This window comes from Numida meleagris, chromosome Z (genome assembly GCF_002078875.1).
Source record: "Numida meleagris isolate 19003 breed g44 Domestic line chromosome Z, NumMel1.0, whole genome shotgun sequence".
Taxonomy (NCBI): domain Eukaryota; kingdom Metazoa; phylum Chordata; class Aves; order Galliformes; family Numididae; genus Numida; species Numida meleagris.
In genome coordinates, this window is record NC_034438.1 from 45,301,728 (window position 1) to 45,317,543 (window position 15,816).

A 15,816-nucleotide genomic window follows, 5' to 3' on the forward strand; every position below is an offset into this window, starting at 1 on the left:
GGCTCATGTGCAGCACACGGATACTTCGACTAGGTTTAAATTAGCAGCATCAAGTACCCACAGTAATTCATCAATAGTGGCATACGGCTGAACATGAGATAATTCATCCTGCTTCTTAGCAAACTGTTATCACTTCTCTGGATAATTAGATTAAAGGTAGCTATGCAGGACTACACAGAGTGATTTTCTGGATAAGACGAGAAAAAAAGACAGATAAAAGTGAGAAAGAATAGGAAAATGAAATTTTAAAATTTACTTCTGCATTGCTGCTGCCAATGTTTTGCAGAGCTTCTCTGGCTGTTTGTAGAGTGGTAGTGGGCCCTAAGCAGCCAACTTCAATCTACTCAGCATTAGCTTCTATTGGACAATGACATCCTACCTAATTCCCTATTTCTTTTGTGTCTCTTAATGCATTGGTCTACGCTAAATGTTTGTACATTAGGATAAATACTGGAGGAAAAGCTCAAGTATTAGAGATCTACAGCTTTCATAAAAAATAAAAAGATAAATCTATCTTTGGCATTTTGCTAAGTTGGATGGAAGGCATATTCTTTCACTGCATCTTATTTTGTGGTCTTTATTGTGTACATGTTTGTCTGATTCCTTACCAGTTATTATTACATCCAAGGTGTTTAGAACCTTTGCTATAGAATGGAGACCTGACGCCAACTAAATTTTCTGCTATTGTTTTTATCTTTGCAACACTAGATGTTACTCAAGTCATACTTTATAATACAGTATAGTTGTACTATACTGTAGTTGTACAGCCCCTAAAAATCATCTGATAAAAGTTTAAGGGAGTTCTGTTTAGAGATTGCAATGTCAGCATTTTGTAAGAAAATACTTTCTAGTGAACTGCTTAGACTGAAGTACGGTTTTTGGAAAAAAATACAGCTGATGCTTTAATGAAAATGGCAGGATCAAATGGTGCGTGATCAAGTTTTAAAAATAATATTTAAAAAAAATAGTATACTCTCTTATTTTATATTGTAAAAAAAAAATAATGCTTCAAAGTAGTAGTATTTAACTGCCCTCTCCTCGGGAGACCACTACCTATCAAAACACTGTACTTACTCTCCTCTGAGACTGAAGAAATGCTGGAAGACCTGTTTTTTATAAAGCAACAGAAAAGTTCTATTTACTATTCCTGAGACACATTATTACTTGGGGATTTCAACCAGGGCTAAGACTATAAGCAAATGGCATCAATTTTAATGGAAGTTTGCTTGTGCAAAACTATACAGGTATATCAACCAGATATGTATTTTTAAACAACAAAGCCTCACTCTGCTGCATTAATAGCACTGGAACAAACAACTGAGGTCACTCTGTTAAACAGAGGGAGGCAAAAGCAGTTTCCAAAATGATTCATACTTCTGACATATTAGGTAAAATGGAACACAATTTATACACACTGACCTTCCCTTGACAAAAGCATATTTTTCTAAACTGAGTGCCATAAAAGGCTTATGCTAACTAAATCTGGAAATACAACTTTTCGGTTTTCCTTTTTGTTGCTCTCAGTGCTACTAGGACATTTCACTAGCTAACATAAATCTTTCAAAATATTAAGTATGGTCACAACATTTTACACAGCACATATACTGTGCACCTGTGGACTTTTGACAAGGGATGAGAGAAGTTATTACCTGAAGAATGAGACAACATACACTACCAGATAATACAAAGATTCAGGTCCTACTGCTTAAGGACCCTCCAGACTGATGCCAACAGAGGACATGCATCATTTTATAGTCTGTTCTTGCCTGTAACATTTTACTGTTATACAAAGCTCACTGCTACTATGTTTCTACACAAATGGTTAGCTAATAGGAAACAACAAATCTAATGAAAATTATGTATGTCTCAGAGTCCCAAAATCTTAACTACAAGAGTGGATAGGCAGAAAAAAGAAATGTGTGTGCAGTTGCTTCAACAAACTTTACTCCCATATTAATTTACTGGCCTAATCTTGAAGCGAACGAGAAAATATCTGTTGATCTCCATCTGCTGGTACTAAGGTTTGTGCAGTAATCTACTAACAAACTACCGTGCGAATTATAGCTCATTTCAGTTACTTAAATGTGATAATATGACAAGATTGCATGCACAAGAACAGTGCAGCACATACTAGCCCCCACTTCACATTTTGTGCTGATTCTTTTAGTACAATCTTAGTCTCACGAAAACTGACAATTTAGTGATTTTCTGAAAAACATAAAAACAATTGAGATATTTATACTTAGAATTTTACAATACGTGGCATTCAAAATTTAAAATTTAAAAGAGATAAAAGATTAGAAAGACTATCCTGCCCCTCAAAAAAACAAGCAAACAAACAAAAAAGCCCCACTTTTTTTTCAATCCTAGTGTGTCCCTACACACTGAATGGTGACCTAGGGTCTGAAACCAACACTTTAAATTAAGAAGAGCTGTGAGAATCAGTGGTGGAATAACTGCATCTCCCTTCTGTGTAGGAACAGGAGACAGGGAGTGCACACATGAGCAGCAGGGAGTGAAAAACAACAAAGCAAACAGAGAGTGCTACAGCCAAATAACCATTGGAAGCTCCAGAACACTTTGGTCAAGTTCATTTTGTTGACAAAACAATTGCCTCATGATTCTCCACCCAGAAGGAATCTTAAGGGGTCTGTGACAATTAACAATGCTGAAATCAGAATACCGCAGTTGTAAACAGCGGTCCTGCACTGACAGCTAGATACTACATGAGAATCTACCTTGTTGTTTCATAGAAATATGAGGATAGTCAGTGAAGGAAGAAGTTCAAGGTATTCTGGATTTACAGCCTAAAATAAGCTAGCCCCAAAACTCTTCTGGCCATGTAGAGATTTCCAAACACTACTAACATGAGCATGATATTAGGTTAGGAAAGCTAAAACCCAGACAGAATTAAATCTAGCCAGGGACATAAAGGGAAACAAAAAGGAATTCTACAAGTATGACAGTGATAAAAGGAAGGTCACGGTCGATGTGGGCCCTCTCTGGAAGGAAACAGGAGACGTGGTCACGAGGGATACTGAGAAAGCTGAGGTGCTCAAAGACTTCCTTGCCTCAGTCTTCACTGGCAGGAGCTCTAGCCACACCACCCAAGCTGCAGAAAACAATGGCAAGAACTTGGAGAAGGTAGATATGCCTGGTGTAAGTGAAGATTAGGTTTGAGACCTAAGATCTAAAGAACATGAAGGTGGGCAAGTCCATGGGACCCGACGCGATCCATCCACGGGTTCTAAGGGAAGTGGCAGATGAAGTTGCCAAGCCACTACCCATCATATTTGAAAGGTCATGGCAGCCTGGTGAAGTTCCCACTGACTGGAAAAGGGGAAACATAACCCCCATTTTCAAGAAGGGAAAAAAAGAAAATCCAGGGAACTACAGGCCAGTCAGTCTCACCTCAGTGTCTGGCAAGATCATGGAGCAGATCCTCCTGAAGGTCCTACTAAGGCACATGGAAAATAAGGATGAGGTGACTGGTGGTAATGAACATGGCTTCACCAAGGGCACGTCATGCCTGACAAACTTGGTGGCCTTTTATGATGGAGTTACAGCATCAGTGCATAAAGAGCAATTGACGTAATCTACCTGGACTTGTGCAAAGCATTCTGGTTGCCAAATTGGAGAAGAATGGATTGGATGAATGGACCGTTCGCTGGATAAGAAATTATCTGGGTGGTCTCATTCAGAGAGCTGTGATCAATGACTCAATGTTCAAGTGGAAACCGGTAATGAGTGGTGTTCCTCAGAGATCGGTGGCGGGACCAGTGTTATTTAACATCTCTGTAGGCAATGTGGACAGTGGGATTAAGTGCACAATCAGCAAGTCTGTAGATGACACCAAGCTGAGTGGTGCTGCTGACATGCTAAAGGGAAGGGATACCATCCAGAGGGACCTGGACAGGCTTGAGAGGTAGGCCCGTTACTACCTTCAACAAGGCCACACTAAACCCGAATTGCCTTTTCCACCATACATTTATGCTGAAAATATTTCTTCCTAAAGGGTGTTAACTACATTGACAGAAAACCTCAGTGCATTTAGTACTCAATTGTCAATACCAGAAGATGCCTTGCACAATAGTATGTATCCTGTATGTTTCTGAACAGTTACATAGTCCATAAACACTGTATTATTCTAGTATACTACATTACTATAGAAAAAAAATTAAAATCTACATATTCTCAACAAACATAAATCCAGTGCATTAAAAAGCATCATATGCCCGCTCCTTTAGCTTGCTATTTTCAATTAATAATACTACAGTTTCTTATTAAACTGCCAATGAGATTGAAAAGAAAAAATATGCAAGGAGTATGTTAAAAAAAAATGAAATAGAAATATTGTACTTTAACATTATTTAGTTAGAGGTATATACAACAAAGAATAGTGTATCTAGCTATTTGCATATATCTAACAAACTATTCTTAGTATTTTAGACATCTGCATTTTACCTAGTTACAGCTACCTACCAAAGATACTGTTGTCATCCTGCAGCTTTACATAGGTATTTATCTAACACTCATTTTATGATGTGGTCTATACACAGAGCCTCTTATGCTTATTTACTTACCAACAGTATCACATGGTTCATCTTTATGTACACAGAAATCCTTCCTAGAATTGGGGGTGGAAAAAAGAAAAATGTTAAGTAAGCCAAGCTGTCAGTCCCATAATGACTGTGTGATCTATTTACAAATACTTTATATGGCTCAGTGAAGAAACACAGAACATTGTTATCTCAACAAAGAGTGTGGTGAAGAAAAGGCCAGGACTACCCAGAACACTTAAACTTTAGTATACTCTCAAAAGAGGTTTAAGAGTAGTCAAGTGACAAAATATGTACCACATATTCAATTTGCATTATACATAGTTCCTGCTTTTTTTTTTTACACATTTCAATTTCTTGAAATATAGCAAGTCTAAAGTTAGTCTTCAGAAATTTGCAGATGTTATCTTGCATATGAAATAAAAATATCTGTGATGCTTAATATCAGATCCAAAAGCAGCATTTTAATCCAGGATTTAAATCAGTCAGTAAGATTTTGTGGCTGAAAGTTATCAAGACTAAAAGGGAACATGGTATAAGTGCATGCTGGCAAAGCATTTCTGTGAGAGCACCCATTCTAATAGTGGAAGATTTAAAATTAACTCACTGGGAAAAGACTTTCACCAATACAGTTTTTAGTCCATCCACAGATCTACAAATAAGACCACATAATTGCATCAAGTAGAATAAATACCTTATCCCTGCTTTAAACAATATCTGCTTGGAATTCATTCTAATTTCACATCAATTTTACCTGTTGTGTGAGAGAAGTAATGAAGTTATATATAAAAAAAGTCAAGGGTATGCAGGAACAGAGAGAAAACAACAACACGCTACGTACATCTAATAAAAGGACTGTCTACTTATCTGAAATTTATTCTCATTCTGACTTGTACTCATATAAAGAAGACTCTCCCCTCTTAGTCTCAGTTTCTGCACAGGCCATTATGGGTTGGAGATATTCCTTTTTTATATTCTGCCTACGAAACTAGATATATAAATATGGATAGATACAGGTAAAGATACACATAAGCACACATATGTACTCACAGACAAACATACTTATATCTACTGTCAGCAGCAGTATTTATAAGTGGAAACTAACTGATACCTGAGTTCCACTCTGGAAAGATGTACCCAATACGGAAATTTTCTGTTTCAATAATATTTAAGTTACTAAATATCTTTGCATGAATAATCATATTTATTTTTTATATCTAGAAAGCAATTCAAATGTGTATACTGATCATTGTCAAGTATCTGTAATACATTTAATAGCTGTTGTTAAAGGCTCAAGAATAAAAAGTTAAGCTGGAAGTCAGTTAAGCTATCCATCAATATGAATTAGACCGCCCCTCACTTCTCAACCTCTAATTTTACCTTTTTGTTGAATAGGGACAGTAATTAAGGATCTTTCTCTTTCAGAAACATCTTACATGTGTATTTATTTTCCAGTAACTAAATGTTTGCCCCAGGAATTGTCTGGGGTTTGAGATGTGAGAGTAGACTGGTGATACTTAGCATTTTTACAAATGCAACTATTCCAAGAGGTTTTTGTTTGTTTGTTTCCCACTGACTACTGTCACATAGTGATTTAGGCTCAAAACTAATCACAAGAGACTGGTAAATTTTTGATACTTGTTAAAGGCAACATGGTTAGAGACATGGGGTTACAGCTTTTTATTCTCTAGTCACCATTGACAGATAATTACTGAGTAGAAAAGCAAAGCAACAGCGCTTCCAGAGCAAAGTTCTAGGAATCCATTTAGATGAGATTTGGAAATAGAGCCTAAAGCGGTGAAGAAGAAACTATAATCAGACACAGAGTTCTTTTATGTTTTCAAACCTGCAACAAATTGCATTAATGTGCTGGGTTTTAACACAATTCTTTGTTCTGTGCTTATTGTATTGTTAAGCAACATGACAGAATAATTAGAAATATGGTACTTCTGGTGAAGCAAGAGAACACACGCAAAGACAATCCAAGGACATAGGTTGTCTTCCACGCATAGTCATACAACTACCATAAATATTAACTGATGTAATGAAGTAAAAAAAAAAAGAGTATACCTCAAATTAAAAAGATCATTTCACATTTTAAAACTACCAGTATCCAAGAGGTTTCTGCTTATGTAATAGCTTCATTTTCAGATACTTAATGATCTGTTTTTGTTTTGTTTTTCCTTCTTGCCTGAATCTATCTATGAATAAGCTATGCATCCAGAGTTCTATTATGGGACTTTGGGGACAGAGTTCTGCTGAGATTTGGTAAGAGGAAGGCAAAATAAGCCATTCTTAGTTCCTTGTTTTCATTGAAAGAATCTAATGCCTCCTTTAATTTCAAGAATATTTATTCATGACTCCTTAGTAAAAATTTAGAGCTCTAATTAGGCCCACAACTGATTCATAAATAAATTATTCTTTAATTCCTACAAGGTAACTTACATATTCTATTAAATTATAACTACGTTTCCATGTGTGCATATATCTAGCTTACACATGTATATATACACCCCTCTGTCTCTCTCTATGTATTTAGGCAACTGATGCATGGAAACTACACAAAAGAGTACACAGACTCTTAGATATAGATGAAGTGGTATAAATAGATGAAGTGGTATAAATAGAGCAATAAAGCATAACACAAAACCTTCAGGAAAGCCACTGACATCATTTATCTCTGTTCTTTTCCTTCCCAGTAGGGCTGGTAGCATTGTCATTAAGGCATATGTAGAAGTTTGGAGGGCAAAAGTTAGTAACAAAATATAACAGAGAAAGTAAAAAAAATTGGTTAAAAAACACAGAAATTCCCTTCTAGGCAGTATCCAGTGCACAAATTCCATTATTCTATATGGGTAACTGGCATGCAGATGTAAAGAAAAACAGGTCCTTATTCAAGTGAGGGAAAACAGTAGGTTTCATGAGATTTATGACTGCTTTCTATGTTTGATTGAGTTGACCAACACTTGAAAAGAATTCTAAGCAAGAATGGATATCTACTAATATATGGTTTCAATAAATTACATTTAGTGCACTGTTAATCAACTATCTATAGATTATAAACAGGCAAAGACTAATCGTGCACTTTCCAAATATAAAGTATCTCATTATATTCTATTTTTCAAAATAAATGTTGATGTGTAGATGAGATGTACAAAAGAATGCGTAAAGAACAGCAGAAGAAAAATAAAGAAGAAACCAGACTTAATTTCCATGAACAGTTTGCATCACTGTGTCATTTTAGATAAACAACACTTATTTTAGGCATGCTAGTAGGAAGACTTACTACTTATCTAAACTTGCTTGCAATTTCCTTCCATATATTAGGTTTGAGAAAAGAAGAAACAGAAGAGGTCAGACAGTGGATTTTAGCAGTCCATCAAATATTCATTCTGGCTTTTGCCCTACTTTCAATTTTCTAACTATTCTAATGCTCTAATGTACTAAATGGATAATGACAGCACTGCAGTTGTTCTTGTTTTTTCGTGTGATGGAACAATCTGAAATGATTTGCACAAATAAATTATGTACATACAAAATTATCAGTATACTTTTTTAAAAACAAACAAACAAAAAAATTAAAATCAGTTCAGGAGTTAATGAGCCACAGGCTAAATTATTAAGTTACTATTCACTTGGGAATTTAAATAAACAACAATCTTACTGTTACGGATGCTTTTTCTGGAACTCCTCACTATTTTGATGGTAAACTTCAAATGCACTGGTATGCACTATAAACTGATAATTTAGAAAATCAGAAAACACTGCATTTTTAAGTGCTATTTTAAATAGCTAACTTCACATAGGCTCTGTAATGTTGTACTGAGATTAAAATGGCAATAAGCTAATTCTAAAGTCCATATTTCAGCCACATTTAAGAAAATGTCAGAAGAGTGGCAAGTAAAATAACAAGTGAACTGAATGAGCAGCTAACATCTCGAAACAGATATAGAAAAATGAGAATGCCAAGGAAGGTGTTTTCGAGTTGAGTCCAATGGAATCTAGGCTCAACATTAGTATTAAACAATGATTTGGAAGAAAATAAGAGAGCACTGCTGGTAAAGTTTGAAAATGAAATGAGATCAAATACAAATAGGAATTAAGACAAATCATCTTTTTATATATGACTTATGTGAATAACTTATTTTAATGTAGCCAAAACTGGACTTCAAAAATTGATGAGGTATGGTGGCAACAAAGAAAAAAAAAAAAAGGAAGAAAAGAAATAAGAATTTGAAAACAGGCAGTGGCAGTTTACTTCAAGAGAGCAAACAGTATCCTTGGATAAAAAAGTAGGAAAATATCAGACGTGGCACCAGCACAAGTGTCCACACACTGCTGTGTCCAATTTTGGTGCTTACAAACTGTAAAATAGGAAATGGTCTGAAAAGAGCTAAAAGAATGATTACATGTCTGGGAAACTGTTAATCTAAGAGAAAGATGAGTTGTGACTTGATCACAGCCTACAAGTATTTGCATAGGGAGGAGCTTTCAAATAGCTGCTTAGCTGCAAATGGTATAGAGATCCCTGGTTGAAAGCTGAAGCAACAGAGATGAGAAGACACATTTCTTAATTCTGAAAGTAAATTACTATGGCAATAGTCTATTTCAGAACATAGTTAATCTCCTTCATTTTATTTATTTGTTTCAAGACTGCCTAGCTTTCCTGTTCACTACAAAAATCTGAAATTTAATCCTGGAGACTTACACTACATAACTATAGTTTTAAAATTAAGTTTAGTTTCATGTAGAGGTACGTAACAGATCTGCAAGGGTGAATGAAATTGCAGAGTGGAACAAATGTTACCTGAGTACTACAGCTCTAAAGAACATGTTGATAGAACCAGGTAAATCATACAGATTTTTCTCAAACGTATTATTATAAGCTTTATCAACTTCACGGTCTCAAACACCCTGAACTTAGAAAGAAAAAAACCAACCCAGCATGTGATAATTAAAAATTAGATAAAAGCACTAGACATGATGAATAATCTCTAAGTGGAATGAGGTTTTGCTTCATTCTTGTATCTTTTTTTTCTACACTTTCAAGGTTTGGCTATGTTGTTTGCTATAGGAGTCACATATAAACTCAGATATCATCAGAGAGAAACTGCAGACCTTTTCTTGCCTTCATCCCAGCCTCAATTTACAGGACAGAAAACCTCTGCAGATTCCCTCCTCCACAGCAACAAGTAATAAAATCTCAGTGGTCGTTAAACTCAGGGCTTATCTCTGTGCATTTGTACTCCTTAACTTGAGAAGCAAGTAGCATGCTGATGTTCTCTAGTGTTTACTGAGGCACACCTTACAAGGAACAAACAGGTTGTACTGGATGATTTGGTTCTTTCCATATGATATAATTGGTATTAGTGAGACTTGATGGAACAAGTTCTATTACTGGAGCGTTGGGATGGAGGGTTACCAGCTCTTCAGGAGGGACAGACAGGGTAGGTGTGGTAGATGTGTTGTGCTGTACATAAGGAAGAGATTAGACTGTACAGACCTTGCCATTGTGGATGACACAGTAGAAAGCTTCTGGGCGAGGATTACGGGGATGGACTGCAAAGCACAAGTAATCATATGGGCTATTAGCTGCCCACTCAGCACAATGTCACAGATAAGATATTCTGTTGGCAGTTAAAGGGAAATTTCAGGATCAGCTGCACTCATCTTTATGAGAGACTTCAAATTCTGGACATAAGTTGGGAATCTCATGCTGCTGCAACAAATAAGTCCAGGAAATTCCTAAAGGATATTGTCCTGTCACAAGCACTGAGTGAGACAACTAGGAAAGGGACCTTCTAGATCTATTGTTTGAGAATAGGGGGTGACCTTGTGGAGAGGTGATGGTAGGCAGCTCTACTGGCCACAGTGACTTTGAAAAAGCTGACCTCAAAATTTTTTGTTGCAAGGAGAAAAAAAGGTCAGCAGAGTTGCCACTCTGGGCAAACTTGGAGCTTCTCAGGGTGGAAGTTAGTAGTGACCCCCGAGAACCTGTTCCAGAAGGTTTAGATGTTCACTTTTTGAAAACTACCTTTTTAAGCCCAGAAGCAGGCAATCCCATTGCGTTACAAGTCAGGCAAGTAAGGCAGAGGACTGGCCTGGGTAAACAGGGAACTGCTCTTGGAACTAAGGCAGAAGAGGAAAATACATGATCTCTGGAGGCAAGGTCAAGATTCATAAGAGAGGACAGAGTGGCAGTTAACATCTGCTAAAAGAAAACAAGCAAAGACAAAGCCCGGCTTGTATAGAGAGTGGCCGCTGTAGTGTCAATTAACAAAAAAGGCTTTTTCAATCTTGTCAGCACATTATAGTTTAACCCTGCAAGCAGCAAAGCGCCACACACCCAATCATTCACTCCCTCACCTTCCAGTGGGATGGGGGTGAGAACCAATAAAAATAAAAGCAAAGTAGAACTTGTGAGTTGATGTAAAAGCTATTTACTAAGACCAAAATGGAAGAGAAAAAATAATGGTAATGATAATTATATGTAGATGACTCTGAAAGTACTCCCTTCTATTTATTTCTATGGAAACTACAACATAACCAAAGAGCATGATAACATTATTTGATAGAGCAAATTCTAAGCTGCCAAATACTGTCTTTCAGCATAGTCACCACCATTAGCTATGCATTTGCACAAGCGATGAATAAGAGCCTGCATGTCATGCTCATAAAAATCTGCACCAGTGCAGGCGACCTGCTAATTCACAGCAGCTATGACAGTGTCATTGCTAGGAAAATGTTGTCCACATGGTCCATTTTTCATTGGACCAAACAGATGGAGATCAGAAGGCATCAAATCTAAATTATACAGTGGGTGTGGTAGGACAATCCAGACGAGATTGGCAGTGTGCTCCAAGGTCTTCAAACTGGTATGAGGTCAGGCATTAGAGTGTTGCAACAGAATGGTTGTCTTCCTCTCTGGCCCAGCTCTGGAAGTTCAAGCCTTCAGCTTAATCAGTGTCATGATGTAGCAGTCAGACTTGATAGTTTGTCCAGTTTCCAGGAAATCCAGAAAGATTACTTCTTTCCTATCCCGAAAGACAGTGTACATCACTTTATCTGATGAACAGCTATATCTTGATCTTTTTCTTTGATTGGAAATTCACATGTCCATGGACACTTATTTTAACTCAGGTTTGCTGTGATGACACCACATCTCATCATCAGTAATGATGTAAATCAGGAAACTGTCGCCTTCAGCCTCAGATTGGTTCAATAGATTCTAATAAATTTGAATATGATGTCAAAGCATTATTTCTGTTCCTGTGTAGTTGCCGGACCCACCTGGATCAAGTGAGTTGGGAGTCAGGGGCCTTGAGTTGGGTCTTGGTTTAACTGTCCACTAAATTGCTTAGCTTATCTTCACTGCCAGACATTGTTTAGTTTAGCTCTCCATTATCAGACTGTAGCAAGTCAGCAAGGGAAGAACAAACAGGAAAACAATGAAAGGGGGAACGAGTATAATAAGAAACTGCAAAGGCATGCGAGATAGGAGAGCCTCCCCAAACTGGGGAAAAGGTCAAGACGAAGACTCCTGACTTCATCCAAGAGCAACCACCGAGTTGGGAGGAAGACGTCGAGCCTTCGTCCAACGACCACCAGAAGGGGCTACAACGCATGTGCAAAGGGGAGGGACAACATGCAAATGAATTCCCGGAAAAGTAATGAATATGTAACCAGGCCCAATGAATATGTATAAGTTTGGCTTTTAAATGTCTAACACTTTTGTCTAGGGGTATGCAAGTTTGTTAGGGCGGTGACCCCCCTCACATCCGGTGTGGGCGCAGCACCGTAATAAACATACCTGCTTTATAACCTAACCTGGGGTTATAGAGTTTGATTCTGCAAGTCACAAGCTCTGCAATATTCCAACATTACCACCATCATTTCAAGTGAATTGAAGCAAATATTCAGCTTTTTACACAGTTCCCTCGTTGTAATCTGCTGATTTGTACAGATAAGCTGATTGAGAAGCTCTTCGTTTCATGGTATGAAAGATGTGCAAGGCCATCCAGAAAATAGCTTGTCTTTCACAGGGCTCTTGCCACAGCTGAAACACACCACCCACTGCCTCACCGTGCTCAGATCCGCTGTCTGGGCTCCATAAGCATTCAGCAAGTGTCTATCAGTGTCACTGGTTGCAATTTCTTCCTCATGAAGGAGTAGTAACACCATTGCCTTGTACACACTTCCATGTCAGACACTATTTTGTCAGACCACCCCTCTGCTGCCTCCTGTCACATGCCAATAAAATGAAACAGAATATTGGTGAGAAGATTTCAGTCTCAACTGCCATGTCAATAACATCCACCTCTGATGTCGTGGACACACAACATAAAATTGGAGGCATTACTTTTGGACCAGTGCTCATACATACATATTTACATACATATACATATATATTTACAAAGCAAGTGACCATGAGTAGGGGAGCAGTGAATTTCCATTTATATTCACCAAAATTGTAAGGGAACAGTTGTATTAGCTCAATATTCTTAAGTCCATGGGGCCTAAAAGGGATATACTGTAGGGTACCGGAAGAATTAGAGGACATTATAGCTGAACTCCTGTCAACAATTTACTGGAGTTGTGGGAGTCTGTGGAAGTCTCTCCTGACTGGTAGTTAGCCAACTTTATACCTGCCATGAAGGAAGGCCCAAGAACTAACAGACCTGTTTGTCTAGCTCAGTCCCTGGGAAAGTTGTGGAAAAGGTTGTCCTGGGGGATATTTAAAGGCATTTGATAAACAAAGCTATTATCAGACATAGTCAATATGGCTTCATCAAGTGAAAGTTCTGCCTTAGTAATCTGATCTCCTCCTACGATAATGTCACCCACAGTGTGGATGATGGAAGGGTTCCATTTTAGGGCCGCTTCTTTTTCAATGTTTTCCTAAATGACTTGCATACAGAACTTGAAAGTATACCAATTAAATTTGCAGATTACACTAAACTGGGAAAAAAACTGTCAATTCCCTTAAGAGTAGAGAGGCCTTGCAGAGAGATCTTGACAAACTGGAAGGCTGGGCCATCACTAACCACATGAAATTTAAAAAGAGGATATGCCAGGTTCTGCACCAGGAACAGAGCAACCCTGGGTATTTGTAAAGACTCAGGGGTGAGAGGCTGGAGAGCAGCACTGCAGAGAGCGATGGGTTCTGACTGTCAGCAAGTTGAATCTGAGTCAGCAGTGTGCCCTGGCAGCCCAACGGGCCAACTATACCCAGGCCCAGCACTGCCACCAGGACAAGAAAGGGGTTGTCCCTCTCTGCTCTGCACTGGTGCAGCCTCACCTTAAGCACTGTATGCAGGTTTGGGCGGCATAAGATAAGAAGGAATTAGAGATTTCCAAAGCAGGGCTCCAAAGATGGTGAAGGGTGTACAGGGCAAGACATTAAAGGAGCAGATGAAGTCACATAGTTCATTCAGCCTAGAGGAGAATAAGAGGAAACCTCATGTTGCCTACATCTTCCTCACAAGGAGGAGCAGAAGTAGAGGCGCTAATCTCTTCTCTCTGGTAACCAGTAATAGGATCCAAAGGAACAGAGAAGGGAGAACTGGCAACATCAGACATTGAGAAGGCTGAGGTACTTAACAAGTTATTTCCCTCAGTCTTCACTGGCAGTCAGGCTTCTCATGTCTCTCAAGTCCCTGGACCTCTATGTAATGGTTGGGGAAGTGAAATCCCTCCCACTGTAAGAGAATAGCAGGCTCGAGACCACTTGTTGAAACTGAACATATACAACTCTATGGGACTCAATGACATGCATCCCAGCGATCTGAGGGAACTGGCTGATGCAGTTGCTGAGCCACTCTCCACCATATTTGGAAAGTCATGGCTATCAGGTGAAGTCCTCAGTGACTGAAAAAAGGGAAACATCACTTCCACTTTTAAGAAGGCCTAACAAATTGGCTGGATGGCCGCAGCCAGAGAGCTGGGCAGCCAACTGGCTCTATGTCCAGCTGGAGGTGAGTAATGATGGTGTCTCCCATGGTTCCATATTGAGACTGGGGCTCTTCAACATTTTTATCAATACATAGGCAGTGGAATTGAGTGCAAATTCAGCAAGTTTGCTGACAACACCAAGATGAAGGATGCAGTTGATACAACAGAAGGAAGGGATGCCATCCAAAGGGACATAAGCAAGCTTTGCAAGTATGCCTGAGTGAACCTAGTGAGGTTCAACAAAGCCAAGTGCAAGCTATTGCACTTGGGTTGGGGAATCCCAAACATGAGTACAGACTGAGAGAAGAACTCCTTGAAAGCAGCCACGCATAGAAAGACTTGGGGCTTCTGGTGGAAAAAAGTTCAATGAGAGCCAGCAGTATGCACTTGCAGCCCCAAAAGCCAACTGTATCCCACACTGCGTCAAAAGAGATGTGGACAGCAGAGTGAAGGAGGTTATTGTCCCTCTCTACCCTCATGAGGCCTCACCTGGACCATTCCATCCAGATCTGGGGGCCCTAGGACAAGAAAGAGCTGTCAGAGAGGGTCCAGAGGAGGGCCAAGAAGATGATCAGCAGACTAGTGCATCTCACCTGCAACGAAAGGCTGAGGGAGGCTCTGGGAAGGCTTCACTGTGGCCCTTTATTACTTAACGTGAGATTTATTTTTTCTTTATTCTGAGCGTGGTGAGTGACTGAAGGTAGTTCATGCCCCATGCCTGTCAATGTCCACAATGCATTTGCAAAATACTTTTTTGGAAATGCATTTGGAAAATGCTTTTAATAACAGGTTTTAACTTTTGGTTAACCTTTAATTGAAGTCAGGCTGTTGGACTCAATTATATTTGTAAGTCCCTTCCAACAGAACTACTCTAATTTCTTTCTTTTTTTTCCAGAGAAAAATACTTTATGATATGTATATCTCTAAGGTAATAGTGTTAATTTACAACTGTCCAATTGTTTCATCAAGAGTCCTTAAAACCATTTCTATCTTAATTCTCACATACCCCTTCTATCAAGCTTCCGTGATCCTTTCTAAATACACCATGCAAACTTTATCTTTCTGTTTCCCTTTTATTTTATGACACTATATTTTAAATGTGACATTATTCCACCAGTGTAAGTCGATTTAAAGGGAAACTAAACAAAATCTCAGATGGTCAAATAGAACTATAGTAAAGTAAAATGATCAAATTACTAGTGTACTCACAGGTACCACTGTAGCCTGTTTGGGCAGCAGAGAATGTGAACGTTGTGGGCCGAAATGGGCTTTGTTTTAGGTTTCACAGAACAAGCGTTAAAGTAAG

The 15,816-nt window shown here is 38.5% G+C and overlaps 1 protein-coding gene across 1 annotated transcript in view; it reads right to left on the minus strand.

Annotated features, from left to right (window-relative positions):
- The window catches only part of ADAMTS19 (ADAM metallopeptidase with thrombospondin type 1 motif 19), a 161,603-nt gene that overhangs the window by 93,298 nt on the left and 52,489 nt on the right, over positions 1 to 15,816 (minus strand). Inside the window, exon 7 of the mRNA XM_021381171.1 lies at positions 4,584 to 4,627. Within this exon, the coding sequence (XP_021236846.1) occupies positions 4,584 to 4,627 (44 nt within the window). The remainder of the gene's footprint in view (positions 1 to 4,583; positions 4,628 to 15,816) is intronic.